The following is a 17,131-nucleotide window of genomic DNA, read 5'->3' on the forward strand; positions in this document are numbered from 1 at the left end:
GCACAGATGCAAGTCAACTGGACAGCTTAGGCTGAATATAGACATAAATACAACAATCTAAATTTTAGAGGACAACTATTTTTTAACACAGACATATATACAACCGTCTGGTGGGCAGCTTTGGTTGAATACAGACTTTCATACACCAGTGTTGTACACTACTCGGGTTAAATAGGGACATGAACAGTGTTCAGCCAAACCTTGATTTTGATTAGTTTGGGAGTGCACATATTTCTCTGATGGACCGCGTCGATTTCATAGGGCTACGATTTCATAGGACCTACGTACAACAGTCTAGTGGGCAACTGATTCTATTGCTTTAACTGTGAGTAAGTAAATCCTCAGCATTTTCAACCGAGACAAACATGCAACAAAAGTCGCCATCAGAGAAACCACCACGGCCAGCATTTATCGAGGCCCCGTCTTTCCATATTTCGGAAATGACGCTGGCGGTATTAGCGACTGAATTTGGAGGAATGCTATATATCAGCACTTGAAGGCCTTGTCGCATCAATCAACTGTGGTGAGGAGTCGGTGTCATACTGACTGTCTACCTGCTGAAATAATGACTTATAGCGATGTAGTCAGGACAGTATACAGATCATGTCATAACCGTGAAATGTGGTAAATGTAATAATACATCTGGCGACTAATGAATTTACTCAGTTTTTTGTTCTTTGTCGCCAGTTCACGGAATGTAGCCGGCTGTTTTTCATTAAAACATCTGCCTGACGAGGATCCATGCCACGATTAATACTCAAAGGAAAGTTCTTTGGTGAGAAGTTTGAGAATGTTATAGCGCACGAGATTATTGGTTCGTTTGTGTTAACTCCATGCCGAGAGATACAGCAGGTATAGAAGGGCGGTCTGTAAATAACCGAGTCTGAAGTGCTGCTGTATATACTGCCGCACATGTACTTACAGAAGCACATTCTCACATGCAGATGTATTACTGATGCAGGTGTACATGCAAAGGCATATTCTGAGGTGCAGGTGTATTACTGATGCAGGCTTAGTAACAGAAGCATATTCTGAGGAGCAGGTGTATTATTGGTGTAAGTGTACTTACAAAGGCATATTCTGAGGTGCAGGTGTATTACTGCCGCAGGTGTACTTACAGAAGCATATTCTGAGGTGCAGGTGTACTTACAGACGCATATCTGAGGCACAGCTTATTACTGATGGAGGTGTACTTACAAAGGCATATTCTGAGGAGCAGGTGTATTATTGATGTAAGTGTACTTACAGAAACATTCTGAGGTGCAGGTGTATTACTGCCGCAGGTGTACTTACAGAAGCATATTCTGAGGTGCAGGTGCATTACCGACGCAGGCTTAGTAACAGAAGCATATTCTGAGGAGCAGGTGTATTATTGATGTAAGTGTAGTTACAAAGGCATATTCTGAGGTGCAGGTGTATTACTGATGCAGGTGTACAACCGAAAGCATATTCTGAGGTGCAGCTGTATTACTGATGAAGGCGTACTTACAAAGGCATATTCTGAGGTGCAGGTGTATTACTGCCGCAGGTGTACTAACAGAAGCATATGCTGAGATACAGATGTACTCACAGAGGCACATTCTGAGGTGCAGGTGTATTACTGATGCAGGTGTATTAACAGAAGCATATACAGTAAGGTGCAGGTGTATTACAGAAACGCGTAATTACTTCTCAAGGTATATTATTTTGGACCCGTATAACATCTGATTCAAAAGTATTTCCAGATTAAGGTGTAATTCTAGGTTAATTACACAAGAGTCATCAGAAGATGACATATCTCCCCGGTCCCCACATATTTGAAAGGACAAATCATCTGACAGTTACTTAATGTTTCTTTAGACTAAATTTGAATTGTTACCATGAAAATCATGAAGAATATTAATGCCATATATCTGTAAACAGCAAAAGGCACCACTTCAAGATCTGTCTCATATATCTGCCAAAATCTGTTGAAACATATCAAATGGTTTTCGAGTTGTGCTCCAGAAACGAAGCCCATCCCTCCATTTTGAGTCTGAAACGTTGCCATGGAAACCAGAAAAAATAAAAAATGCCAGAACTTCGTAAATAGCAAAGGGAACTGCATTGTGGTCTGCCTCAAATATCTGCTGAAAGATATTAAATAGTTTTCAAGTTGTGCTCTGGAAACGTGGTCCTTTCCTCCATTTTGAGACTAAGTTCGAATTGTTTCCATGGAAACCCAGAAAATGATGAATCGCAAAAACCTGTTAATATCATAAGCCACCACTTTGGGGTCTGCCACACATATCTGCCAAGTTTTGCTGAAAGATGTTCAGAAGTTTTTGAGTTATGCTCCAGAAACGAAGCCCAGCCCTTTATTTTCAAAGTCCGAATTGTTTCCATGGAACCTAAGAAAATGATAAATTACAAAAACCTGTAAACAGCAAAAGGCACCACTTTAGGTTCTGATTGATATATCTACCAAGTTTTGCAGAAAAATTACTGAACATTTGAGTTCTGCTCCAGAAACGAAGCACATCCCTCCATTTTGAGAAGTCCGACACGTTTCCATGAAAAACCTGTAAATAGCAAAAGGCACCACTTTGGGGTCTGCCACACATCTACCAAGTTTTGCAGAAAAAATACTGAATGTTTTTTGAGTTCTGTTCCGGAAACAAAGCCCACCCCACCATTAGACCAAACATCCAACACCAAAATGTTCCATGGAAAAACAAAAATACATTAAAAATGCCAAAAATCTGTAAATAGCAAAAGGCACAACCATAGGTTAAGATTATTATATCTATCAAATTTGGTCTAAGGATATTGAACGGTTTCTGAGTTATGCTCCAGAAACAAAATGATTACGGACGGACGGACGAGGCTTCGACTATATCCATTCAAATTACTGCATCTTTTGATCCTGATGTATTTCCTGACACTGGTGTAACGTAGGTGTAGAACATTTGCAGAAAGGCACAGTCTACCAGAAACTATAAGACTATACACTATTTAGACAGCCTATCATGTCTGTCACTTATTCCTGTAACTGTGCCAACAAGACAGCCCAGAAAAAGCTGTGTAGGTCCCACTTTCAGTACAACTATGTACTGACAAGATACAGTCAACCATGTATGTCTCACTCTTAGTTTAAATACCAACAACTGTTGGTGTTCATTTGGTTGAGACATGCTGGTTCCAGCCATAACCACAAAGGTATGACTGACAGGTGTGCATCATGGTGACAGCACAATTGACAGGTGTGTACCTTGGTAACAGAACAGTTGACAGATGTGTATCATGGTACCAGAACAACTGACTGGTGTGTACCTTGGGGACAGAGCAGTTGATAGGTGTGTACCATGGTGACATAACAGTTGACAGGGGTGTACCTTGGTAACATAACAGTTGACAGGTGTACATTTTTTAACGGTCAGGGCAACATCCCAAGGTACATTCCTACACAGCTATTGGACAGTTTCACATCCATATACGTACCTAAACCCATAGAAACCCATTCAACAATACCTAAGTACACAATAAAACAGTCAGAGCCTCATCAGTAGGAACATTACTACACAGTCAGAGCTACATCATATTTCATCAGCAGACAGACATTCAACAGTCTGTACCACACCCTTAGGTGCAGCAGTAAACTAACATTCAACAATCTGTACCACACCCTCAAGTGCAGCAGTAACCAGACATTCAATAGTCTGTACCATACCCTTAGGTGCAGCAGTAAACAGACATTCAGTAGTCTGTATCGTACCCTTAGGTGCAGCAGTAAATAGACATTCAACAATCTGTACCACACCCTTAGGTGCAGCAGTAAACAGACATTCAACAATCACCCTGTACCACACCCTGTGGTGCAGCAGTAAACAGACATTCAACAATCACCCTGTACCACACCCTGTGGTGCAGCAGTAAACAGACATTCAACAATCACCCTGTACCACACCCTGTGGTGCAGCAGTAAACAGACATTCAATAATGACCCTGTACCACACCCTGTACAACTATCTGTACCACACCCTTAGGTAAAGCAGTAAACAGACATTCAACAATCTGTACCACACTCTTAGGTACACCAAAAAACAAACATTTGACAGTCTGGTACACCAGTAAACATTCAGTCAGTCCCACAGTTATTTCAATACCAATGGATGTAAACAACACAAAACATCACTGAGACCAACCGTAACAACCTCCACCAGTCAGTCTATCACTGCAAGTTAGAACATGGAGATTGCCTAACATTCAAGCGGGGCACTAATTATAATCAACACAGCAGTAAACTTTCCAAAGGAAATCTGTAAATACATAAATTATCCTGGATCATCCTCTACTCACATCAAGAATCATCACTTCTTCACTCATGATGAAGCATAACTGAAGGCTTCCTTCATTCATGATAAAGTATAACTTAGAGCATCCTTCACTAATGATGAAGCATGACTCACGGCACCCTTTACTCATGATGAAGCATAATGCAGGGCACCCTTCACGCATGATAAAGTATAATTGGAGTCATCCTTCACTAATGATAAAGTATAACTGATGGCACCCTTTACTCATGATGAAGCATAATGCAGGGCACCCTTCATGCATGATGAAGTATAATTGGAGGCATCCTTCACTAATGATGAAGCATGACTGAGGGCAGCCTTTACTCATGATGAAGCATAAAAGAGGGCATCCTTCACTCAATATGAAGCATAACTGAGGGCATCCTTTACTCACAATAAGAATCATGTGGCAGTCACTCATGACAGGATATACCTCAGGGCATTCCCATGGCCCATCATAACCATGGGTGTCCTTCGCACATGACAAGAATCCTGTGCGAGTTTTTCATTCATGAGACCTGTGAAGGTCCTGGGGTAGAATAGACCTTCAGCAAGCCACGCTTGCCATAAAAGGTGACTGTGCTTGTTGTAAGAGGCAACTAACGGGATCGGGTGGTCAGGCTTGCTGACTTGTTGACACATCATTGGTTCCCAATTGCTCAGATCGATGCTCATGTTGTTGGTCACTGGATTGTCTGGTCCAGACTTGATTATTTACAGACCACCGCCATATCGCTGGAATATTGCTGAGTGTGACGTAAAACTAAACTCACTTACTCCTCATTCATGATGAAGTATAAGTGAGGGCATCCTCCACTCATGACAAAACATGACTCCGGGCATACACTACTCATGATGAAGCATAACTCAGGTTATCCTCCAGTCATGGTGAAACATTACTGAGGGCATCCTTTACTTGTGACAAGAATGCCTGAAGACATCCCTCATTCATGAAAGGAATAACGACTGAGGGCATCCTCCACTCATGACGAAGCTTAACTGAGGGCATCACATAACTGCCATGAAAAATGATATACTAGCACCTATCATGGGAGGTCTTACATAAGCACATGTTATCATGGGATCACACACTACTACCTGTCATGAGAGGCCATTCACCATCAGCTGTCACGAGGGTCATGTACCAGCACCTTCCATCACAGGCCATGTACCAGCACCTGCCATGAGAGGTCATGTACCAGGACCTGTCATGAAAGGTCATGTAACAGCACCTGTCACGAGAAGCCAATGATTTTTGATAACATTAACTTTGCTGAAATGATCCTTTCATATTGATTTTAATGTGGAGTAGTAGAGCACAAAAAGTCATGAGATTTGCTTGCTGTTTAACTCCATCGCAAGTGCAGATACATAATGACTGTGGGCGTATCAATCCAGTGATTGAAATCATGATATCTGATTTCTGCAACTGGAATTCAACATGAATAGAGCAAATGAGGAAGTCTGGACTTAATATCCATGCCCATCACTAATACCCACCATTCCATTAAACCATGCACGACACCACCAATCCATTTAATCATGTACCAAACATATGTTTCAGGCTATGTGTTAACAGATAGTGGACTGTGTATCAATACATGTGAGGTCATTTATCGTCAACCTGATATGCACCAAACATGTTGAAGGCTATCTTTCAAAAGAGTGTGGACTGTGTATCAATACATTTGAGGTCATTTATCGTCAACCTGATATGCACCAAACATGTTGAAGGCTATCTTTCAAAAGAGAGTGGACTGTATCAATACATGTGAGGTCATTTATCGTCAACCTGATATGCACCAAACATGTTGAAGGCTATCTTTCAAAAGAGTGTGGACTGTGTATCAATACATTTGAGGTCATTTATCGTCAACCTGATATGCACCAAACATGTTGAAGGCTATCTTTCAAAAGAGTGTGGACTGTGTATCAATACATTTGAGGTCATTTATCGTCAACCTGATATGCACCAAACATGTTGAAGGCTATCTTTCAAAAGAGAGTTGACTGTGTATCAATACATGTGAGGTCATTTATCGTCAACCTGATATGCACCAAACATGTTGAAGGCTATCTTTCAAAAGAGTGTGGACTGTGTATCAATACATGTGAGGTCATTTATCGTCAACCTGATATGCACCAAACATGTTGAAGGCTATCTTTCAAAAGAGTGTGGACTGTGTATCAATACATTTGAGGTCATTTATCGTCAACCTGATATGCACCAAACATGTTGAAGGCTATCTTTCAAAAGAGTGTGGACTGTGTATCAATACATTTGAGGTCATTTATCGTCAACCTGATATGCACCAAACATGTTGAAGGCTATCTTTCAAAAGAGAGTGGACTGTGTATCAATACATGTGAGGTCATTCATCATCAAACTGACATTTTGTATCACTACACTTGAGAATTCAAGTAAAAAATAATGAAACTGTGAGGCCATGTATTAACAATGGTCGGATGACAATTATGGACAATAACATAAACCATAAGACCAGCCTGACCCACATGCAAGAACAATCACAAAATCCTGAATAACAGACCATGAACATTAACACCACCCTGCCACACAGTAATGAACATTAACACCAGCCTGCCACACAGTAATGAACATTAACACCACCCTGCCACACAGTAATGAACATTAACACCACCCTGCCACACAGTAATGAACATTAACACCAGCCTGCCACACAGTAATGAACATTAACACCAGCCTGACACAGTCATGAAAAGTAACACCACCCTGCCACACAGTAATGAACATTAACACCAGCCTGACACAGTCATGAAAAGTAACACCACCCTGCCACACAGTAATGAACATTAACACCAGTCTGACACAGTCATGAAAAGTAACACCAGCCTGACACAGTCATGAACGATAACACCTGTCCTACAGTCATGATGGTAACACCTGTCCAGCAGTTATGAACAATAACACCTGCCTGACAAGTCATCAACAATAACACTAATCTGACACAGACATGAACAATACCACAAGTATGACACAGTCATGTACAATAACACCAGCCTGACACAGTCTTGATCAGTAACACTTGTCCTACAGTCATGAACAATAACACCTGTCTAGCAGTTAAGAACAACACCAGTCTGACAGTCATCAACAATAACACTAGACTGGCACAGACATGAACAATAACATAAGTATGACACGGCCATGAACACCAGCCTAACCCACAGTCACAAATACACCTGCATTCCAGAGGTGTACATTAATGAATGCACCATCATGGCAGAGGTGAACATTGTAAGTTGTTCACTGGTCCCTCGGGGCCATGGGCTCATGTACCCACGAGGTTGTTTATGTTCCCTGAGCCCACCCTCGAGGTTTGTTTATGTTCCCCGAGCCTCGGGGGTACATGAGCCCATGGCCCCCAAAGGACCAGTGAACAACGTATTTATCTTACTGAACACCTGAATTTTAATGTTGAACTGTTTGAAGCACTTCAGTTGAATGCACACAAATCGCCATTTTGTAGATGACACAAGGTTAACAGATTTAGAGTTATCTCCCTTCCATCGATTTTCAATCGCAAAACATTGGTAATTTCCGTGCTTCATACACAATTCAATGTTATTCAAGACAAAGAAGTACTGCCATGAAGCACCAGAAGTGAATTCCCAGTGGTGTACAATGAAAATAAAACATCGCCTGCAAGCGTGGTACCTTGAAAATAATAGAATAGCGCTTAGCCAGTCAGAAAGCGATATTCATGTGTGATCTAAGATAATGTAAGTTGCTCACTGGTCACGAGGGTAACATGGGTTGATTTACCCTTCAGGTCTCGGACGTGTCCTGATACATCACTGAAAAGGTTGTTTAAGAAATCATGTAATATTGTGCTATTTTCATGCTTAATACCGAGGGTTTACAAACGACTGATAGAACAGAGCCCGACCAGCTGTGGTCATCTCACCTGGCTGTGAAAAGTCCACCTGAATGTGAGCTGGCACTGCTCAACCAGTCTCTTGTCATCCCTCAAAGTGAAGTGCGAAAACAGCACAATATTACATGATAGTTCTTAAACAACTCTTTCTGCAATCGATCACAAAATGTCAGATTTCTGATTCTGTTTGGTTTCGTGGACTTGTCCCCTACTTCAAGATATTTAATCCTTCATTATTCTCATTTGAAGCCAAACACACTATTGATGGCAAAAGAGTACTTGAACAAGAGTATGAAACATATCAAAGACACGCACATAGTTTTTAAATTTTCATTAAAAAATCATATATATATGTATATATATATACTTCTGTCAAACATCTTTGGAAGAGTGTCACCCCTTGTTCAGCAAATATTACACATCCTTGGAGTACAGGGACACAGTATGAGCAAAATGTCTTTAGCACTTTCAAGTGAGTCCACCTCAATGATTCTAGCACCGCAAGGTGTCGTTCATCTCGTGTTTTTTGTCACATTTTACTTCTGACCATTTGAACACTTCCTGTTTTGAATATGTTCAGGTACAAATGGTTTGAAATATAGGAATCTTATCACTTCAACATCTCAATCTGATGTCGTTGGTAATATTCAGATATTTGGGGCAACCACACACTGGACTGTTAATGTGGGACATTCCCTGCATTCCTTTAGTACCCTGTCTTCACCAGTCATCAATAGCCTGAAGCTAGCAGTGTCAAAGGTCATGGCATCTTGACACAGGTCATCACCTCTTATGCCACAAACCTAGATTGAGTGTGTCCAAGCTTGGTAGCTGCATGATTTTCTCCAACCCAACAGTTGTGATGCGTGTACAACCATACAGGTCTATAGATCGCAAAGTGCGCATTTTCTCGCCAATTAAACTTAGTCCCCTATCTGTAATTTTCACACACTGTCCAATATTCAGGGTCTTTAATTCTTGTAATGTATTAACAAGACGGTTTATTCCATCGTCACTGATGTTGCAAGCACTTAGGCTCAAATTCCTCAAACTTAGTTGTCCTTGGGAGAGGAAATAGAGTCCTTGATCACCAACTTTGTCACAAAAACTAACATCCAACGATGTTATCCTTGAACCACCTTCCGACAAATAACCTAAGCCATTGTCACTAATGTTGTCACAACTTCTCAGGTTAAGTTCCCTCAAACTGAGCATTTTTGACAGGTACTTTATACCTGTGTCTGTCACACTGCCACAGAATGAAAGGTTAATAGTCTTAAGAGTTGTCAAGCCTAGACTTACATGTTTCAAAGCTTGGTCAGTTAGTTTCTGGCAGTCCTGTAAGCCTAGATGTTCGAGCTCCGGGTTTCCACAAGCGGACTTGTGACACAGTCCTGCTAGATAACCTATACCCTGGTCAGATATGTGACGACAGCTTCGTAAATTCAAACTTTTCAATTTTCGTAAACTGACTGCCACAAGCAGAAGTCCAGTGTTGCTCACATTACAACAGCCACCCAGTTCAAGGACTTCTAAATTCTTCAAAAACTGTGTGATTCTCCCTAAGCTTGAATCGGTCACTTGTTTGCATAGACTTAAGTTGAGCACTGTCAGGGAAGCCAGCTCCTGGGCGAAGGCATGGCTGAGTCCGAAATCGGTGATGTTGTAACAACCACTAAGATTTAAACTTTCTAGACCGGGTATTCCCAACACGACATCTCGGAGACTTCGTCTCAAACTGAGCACTTGGACTCGGTGTATGCCACGCTTCACAAGGCTTGGAAACAAAGAAGGGTTTGCACGGCGAAGATGTAGCTTTGCTTCAACTTTTCGCCAAACCATGCGGTTATAAGCGGCGTCTCGCCAAGTGGTACATACCTGGGCAACCCTTCCCTTGTCTCTTGTGTCCAAATAACTAAATACCATGGCCAATATTTCAGGAAATAGTGCGGAAATGTGTGTTCGAGACCGCTCGCAACGATCCTCCATATTAGTTGAAGCCAGGCTGGGAAGGTCACGTGGTATTAGCAAATACGCCTTTCGTCTGTTGAGACCGTATCGCTGATTGGTCACATTTGTCCTTGTCGAAGGCAGACCGCGGTAACAAAACCTGTACAACTCGAGACACAACAAACTGTATAGTTACAGACTGTCTGAGTATGACCAAGGGAGGTAAATGCATCGCGCTAGTTTTTAGTGGCAGTTTACTAGGTCAACGTGGACAGAAACGTTTCGGAAACTGTGCTACGATTGCTACAAGGGCAGCTGTCAAAACGTGTATGAGATAACTTTAAAGTAACCTTTACAGATATAGTTTGAACTTTTATATAGTTCCATGAAATATTAGATATTTAAAGGGCGTGAAATAAGTACTGAAATTAATACTTCCCTGAAAACATAAGATCTTTGTGACGATAAGAGGTTCGTGTACATTATTATTAAGACGTCTTGGTTGTACAGTATAGTTTCATGTGTGGGAAGTTAGTTGCGGATTCTATACTGTTAATATTAAGTGTACAGATGTTTTGCTGTGTTAATATGACACTAATTTTGTTTTAATTTACCTTGTGAATAACGCGCAATCTTTCCCCGCCTGTGATTATGGGACTTTCACAGGGTGCTTAGAAATTACACAGAATTCGATGTCTATCCTTTTTTCTTAAATATTTCGTTTTACGGGTCTTCAAGAATGAATTATATTTAAGCGTGCCATGTCAACAAATACAACTTCATTTGCCACGGAAATCACAATAAAAGTGATTGGACGTGTTATGTGTACATCTATGTCCCAGTTTAGAGTCGGTATCTGCGGCAGGTCAGCAGGTCTCTGTTATACTGGTGGCAACAAGTCATAGGCTCTCATATACATCAAGGGAGTGAGTGAGTTTAGTTTTACGCCGTACTCAGCAACACTCCATCTGTATGGCGGCGGTCTATAAATGATCGCGTCTGGGCCGGACAATCCAGTGATCAACGGCATAAGCTTCGATGTACGCAACTGGAGACTGGTTGCGTGTCAGTCAAGTCACCAGCCTGACCACCCGATCCCGTTATAGTCTCCTGTTACGACAAGCATGACTTGATCAGTAATTACCAGATGCTGGCTGTTGATCTTGGCTAAGGGCGGTTAGCAGTGGTTTACGTACAGTAGAAGGATTGGAATGGTTTTCCTGTTATTGAGTTTGCTAAAACAGTGTCACAATATTGCCAGAAGGTGTAGGGAGGGCAGTTTGTGTAAACATCACCAGTTGCCATTTGAAATTTGTGGTTAAGAATAGCTCCTCCGCGACACACCTTACTTAGTCTGCTACTGCTATCATAACCATTCGATAAAATACCCATCACCCCCGAAAAAACAACAAAAAACAACAAACAAACAAAAAACAAAACAAAAACAAAACGAAAAAACAAACAAACAAAAAAACACGCACGCACACACGCAGTAAAGTCAAATTAACATTCTTGAACTGAGGTGGCAGACGAACGATCTCTTGGAAATTTGACACGTTATATACAGTTTGAATATATATTTTACTTAAAGGTCACATGCAACCAAAAAATCAAACATTATTAAAAAACATTTATCACTTATTCATGACATATAATATACATTGCTGCTTTTAAAAATACGAATAAACAAAATTATAAGCGTACAATCGCGATTCAAAAGTGCAATATTTTGTACTTGGGCTTACTTCCCTCGAAACGAAGCCTGCGGGAGACCGAACCCAGTCATACCGGGTGGATATGCACTTAAGTGTAACGACGGCTTCCGATTGGCTGGTTCATTTGCTGATATGCTGAGGGTTCATTATGTGTACAGATCTGTTTGATGGGCATTTTAGAAGTATAGCCAGTAAAAAGAAAGTAGATTCTGTATGGATAACAACTTCTTTTTGTGTACTTGATGCGTCGTTTCAGTGTGGATTCATATACTGTTGTCAAACAAAATCATATACACTAAAAGAAGTCGTTATCCATGAAGAATGTACAGAGAGATGTTGGGTTTGGAAAATACATGTTCTCTGAATTTGCGCTCGATCCAATTAAAAATCATGTCAGTAGAGATGGTCAACTACTGCGTGGCTGGAATCTGACATTCGTCCAAGTACAAAGCAGGACTTGAAACTGACAAGAGTTTGCACCAGCTTCCGTCAGATCCAGTCATCCGAAAAAAATGAATGTAGTATGTTTGCAACCCACAGACATAAAAACATGTCATGTGTATCACACGTGCCTAATTACATAATGTGGCAGACACGGGACTCGGGTGCACGAGTCATAATTCAACTTATTTTCTTTATGTCGTATAGTCTGATAGGTGTTAAGTTCAAATTGCACGTGGTCAATGATTGAAGCTGTGTATTGCATATTGTCTTTAGCAGACAGGCAGGCAGACATATAGGTGTGAATAAACCAGACACTGAGCTTTCTCTGTGACAGAGACTGCTTACCACAATCAACAAGTTTTTTTTACGTAACGAGAAGATTATTTAATTGTTTGTGTACACAACCAAGATTAGACTACTGCTCACAACCTCAGACGCTGGGCATGCATACTGTTTCGAGCTCCGCGAACCCATTCACTGCGCATGCGTCACCGGCGCAGCGCAGCACAGCTGTTGAAACCAGTTTTCCCCCCAGCGCTGGGGGGAATTTAGTGAAACGTTTGAACTCCGATTTCGCGGGGTTTTTTTCATCGCGTTTTTTTCAACTTTATAAGTTGAATTGGCATTTTTTAATGATTTGTTTCGGTAAATGCATACCGAAAGGTACCAGAATCCGCAAAGTTGTGTTTTACGTTGCATGTGACCCTTAACAATAGTTTATGTTTTAGTGGTGTCTGTTGAAAAAACATACATTTCGCATAACGTTTCTACAACTCAGCTGTTTTAGGTTGATCCTCAGGATTTTGCAGCTTGAGCGGTACGATGCTTGTTTGTAAACGAGATTCAGGGGAGTCACATATCGTACATTCTCATAGATTTCGGGATTCAAAACGGGCATATACAAATTGCACATGTAATGTATATCATACAGATGATATCTTCAGGTTTGTTCAATAGTTTGGATTGAAGGCAATCCTTTTTCTAATGGATTGGGAATGCTTTTCAACTTCGTTAATTTTACAACACAGTTGTTAATTAGACCTACTCACTTTGATGTTATACGTGGTTTCACACCTTGTTCTTTTGCAAACTGATTAGCTATTTCGCTCCAACCTGGGGTCAACACGTACGTAACAACATGACATAAACGATATACATAGAACAGCTCATGGCAAGACATGTAGAAGAGCTCATGGCAGGAGAGATACAGAACAGCTAATGCTTGTTGGATATCTGTGTTCTGCAATTTGCTTGTGCAAGTGTGTACATTCTACACTCTTAAAAAAAGAAACGCAAAACCCAAATATCAATGAAAATTTGGTGTTATTCAAGGACGTGTAGATCAACGGAAAACAAAGATACATGAATGAAATTATGTGGAGCAATGCGTTGCTATCTTGTCCATATTTCATTAGAATAACAGTTATCACAGCCATTACTGCTGTCCACCAGGTGGTGTTGAAGTCAGTACCTCGTATGACCACCTCAAGCTGCTACCACTGCCCGAGACCTCCTGCGTATAGATCGAATCACTCGTTGGATGTTTTGATGTGGAGTCCTTCTCAATTCTTCCTGCAGCATGTGGAACAACTGCTGAAGATTCTGTGGTGGATTACGACGTCTTTCTATCTGATCCCAAAGGCGTTCGATTGGGTTTGCCGTTGACGGTTAACAAGGTGAAGGACGTGCGGACGGAGAATCTAGTCTATGTATCGACTGGCCGTCAAATTGCCTTGGACAAGCACAAGTGCCGATCTGCGGGTGTTTGAGATCACTCCCCTCACCATAACACTCTCTTCGCAGAATCTGTCCACCTGTCTAATGCAGTTAGGAGCAAAACGTTCATGACGTCGTCTGTAGACACGGTCTCTACCATGACGTCGTCTGTAGACACGGTCTCTACCATGACGTCGCCTGTAGACACGGTCTCTACCATGACGTCGCCTGAGTAGATAAGGGGATTCATCGCTAAACCATATGCGCCTCCAGTTTGACAGGTTCCATGGCGGCACTGTGTTACACTATCTCACTCGTAGACGTCGATGTAATCATGTCAAGGAGGGGGCAACGTCTGGACGTTTGGCACGTATTCCTACTTCTCGGAGACGGTTCCTCACTGTCTGATCGGACACTTTTCGGGCTCTAAACTGTTATAGTGCTGTATCTCGGGCGGTACGATGGCGGTCACGTAGGTGGGTTACCCATACAAACTTAATGGACGACTGATTTCTAATTACTACCTGTCACCCCTATCATGCGACTCTTGGATCAGTTCATTTTCAACAAAAATATAAACACACGTGTAATCTCCTGTTTATTTTACATACAACACATGACACATTTATCACACATTTATCACATAGCGCATTTAATTTGTCGCATAGCCAAAATAGTCATCACTGAATGTTGCTAGGTACGGGTATATCATGTGCACAGTGTTCAGTCTAATTTCAGCAATCTTCCTGCAGCGTCCACGAACTCCAAGGGTGTCTTCTGGTTGTTCTGCAGCTGGGTCTTCAGGTTCTGCAGACGAGTGTCCAGTTGAACATACTTCCTCTTCCTGGGTGGATTGTTGGCACCATGCATCATCTGAGCAAGCAGTCTTCTGTTTGAGGATTCCAAGGACTTGATGGTGGAGATGAAACTGAAGATGTTGGGATGACAGCGCTGCACAGTTTGGTTCAGGTGATGGTGCCAACCCTCTAGGTGGTTGTTTGTTCTCGGCCCTTCAGTGTTGTTGTGGTTCCAGACAGCAATGGGGAATCTAGCACCGAAGTCCACCCAGTTGTTCACGATGTAGTCTTTAAACTGCTCGCACTTGGCATGACCAATAGGGCCGTCATTCATGCAGTCCACCCACACATTCCCTGCAGGCAACAGTGCCAGTGCAGCAGCACGGCGAACCAAACGTCCAACTTCAGGGTTGTCCTTATAGGCACGTACAAGCTCCAAGTCCTGCACCTTTCTCCAGACACACTGGGAGTAGTGGAAATAACAACCTCGGACTGCGGTGGTAGGAAACTCTGCGTGAATAGCCTGGTGCGAAGTCTACCTGGATGACGTCTGGGTTGAGGGGTCTTCCTACTCTGTCCTGGGTAACGTCTTTCAGTTGCTGGAACAAGCGAGTGTAAGTCTCTCGGCGACGGTCTGGTAAGAGGCAAAACATGAGGGGAAACATCTTGCCGCCGGCCATGGAGTGGATGACATACAGCTGGTGCCACAGTCCTGGACAAGAATAGAAAGTGCCATCCATATACAGAATGTTCGCTTGTTGGGCCATCTCAAGTGTTTCATCCGTCGCAAATACAAGAATCTTGTCTTCTCTGCCACTGTTAACTGCCAGGAATCGGCGACCGTCTTTGGTGTTAGCCCAGGAACCCTCTATGTTGACCGATGCTAGGTCCTTTGGAAGTGCAGGCGTTGTCTTGCGTCGGTGACGATACAGTCCAGACTTCACAGAGCACAGGGGCGGGACAGTGGCGGCAGCTTCTACAGGGATGTTGTTGATTTCGTCGTTGTAGATTTGTTGAATTGCAGTCGTTTCTTCACGGGAGCGCTTGCGGAGGTTGCTGATCAACTTCATTGATGTCTCATCTTCTGGTGGGTGGTTGTGTGCTCCTGTAACAGTACGAATGAATTCGCCAACTGTAGAGATGTTTCCTTTGCATCCAGTCTGAGCACATCTCCAGTAGACTGCAGTATCTCCAGTGCGGTTCAGCTTGTATCTATAGCTCTGATGTATAACCTGCCGGGCTCCTCTCTGTGATATCACAAACTCTGCTCTCTGAACATTCGCCATAGTTATAACATGAAATTTCCATTCCAATCTTATATAGTTAAGTTTTGAAAAACTGAGACGTTGAGACATTTAACTCTCTACTACCTCTTGCTACTACTCCTTTGTTTTGCATTGAAGCTTGTTTGTTTGTTTATACAAGAATACTTTGATCAGTTCTTTTAAGGATCATCACAAACACAACTTTAAAGATGCAATCAGATAAAACTAATGTTTGTATAAACAAATAACTGATCAAACAAGTGAGGATTATCAATCCGTCCTGTTTCCTGGTTATTTAATTATTTTTTTTAAATGTTATGTTCTTTACTTAACTAAGTCAGTGGAATGAGTCCATTATTATAAAAGGTGCCTAATTGAAATGAGTATTTCAACAGTAGTCGAGTTGGGAAGTAGTCCAGTTGGAGAGTAGTCGTATTGGGAGGACACCTACCGATTTTGGGCAGGGGTGGTGACTCTAGGTCTTCCTGATCTTGGACAGTCGAATTTGTCTGGGATGAACGTTGAAGATCCTTACCATCTCACTCTTTGATTCGCCAGTTTGCAATCGTCCAATTGCCAGATTTCAGTCGGCACCGTTTAGACGTCCCATTTTCGTGTACAGTACTTTCAAAGATCGTGGTTGAAATTGTGAGATTCGTTTGGGTCGTTTACAGTCACATGCTGTACTCATGCTTTGCACGTGAGAAGCAATCATTGTGCTTGATATCCGCTTGATATTCACGCACGTCATGATAATCCTGATTGATAAAACCGTTCAAAATCATTTTTGGTTGCATTTAGTCAAGCATGATCTTCTAAAACATTCCAGAAACAATGTGTAACCCTAAAATTTTTTGAGTTTACATATATGTACAAAGTTGCAGATATCATCTTTTAATTTCATTTTGCGTTTCTTTTTTATTTGAAGAGTGTATGTTGTTATCAACTGCGGAAAATCACGTGTGTGATGCAAAACGTATCATGAGTTATCCCCATATTCATTAGACAAATTGT

General features: G+C 41.8%; 2 protein-coding genes across 2 annotated transcripts in view; one reads left to right on the forward strand and one right to left on the reverse strand.

Annotated features, from left to right (window-relative positions):
* Nucleotides 1-17,131, forward strand: part of LOC137296803 (protein Wnt-5a-like) — a 206,788-nt gene that overhangs the window by 50,495 nt on the left and 139,162 nt on the right. The window lies entirely within an intron of this gene.
* Nucleotides 8,553-10,244, reverse strand: LOC137295766 (F-box/LRR-repeat protein 14-like). The gene has a single exon (XM_067827304.1). It carries the CDS (start codon nt 10,217-10,219, stop codon nt 9,014-9,016), a length of 1,206 nt encoding a protein of 401 aa, XP_067683405.1. The 5' UTR covers nt 10,220-10,244; the 3' UTR covers nt 8,553-9,013.

Source organism: Haliotis asinina, chromosome 9, assembly GCF_037392515.1.
Source record: "Haliotis asinina isolate JCU_RB_2024 chromosome 9, JCU_Hal_asi_v2, whole genome shotgun sequence".
NCBI lineage: Eukaryota > Metazoa > Mollusca > Gastropoda > Lepetellida > Haliotidae > Haliotis > Haliotis asinina.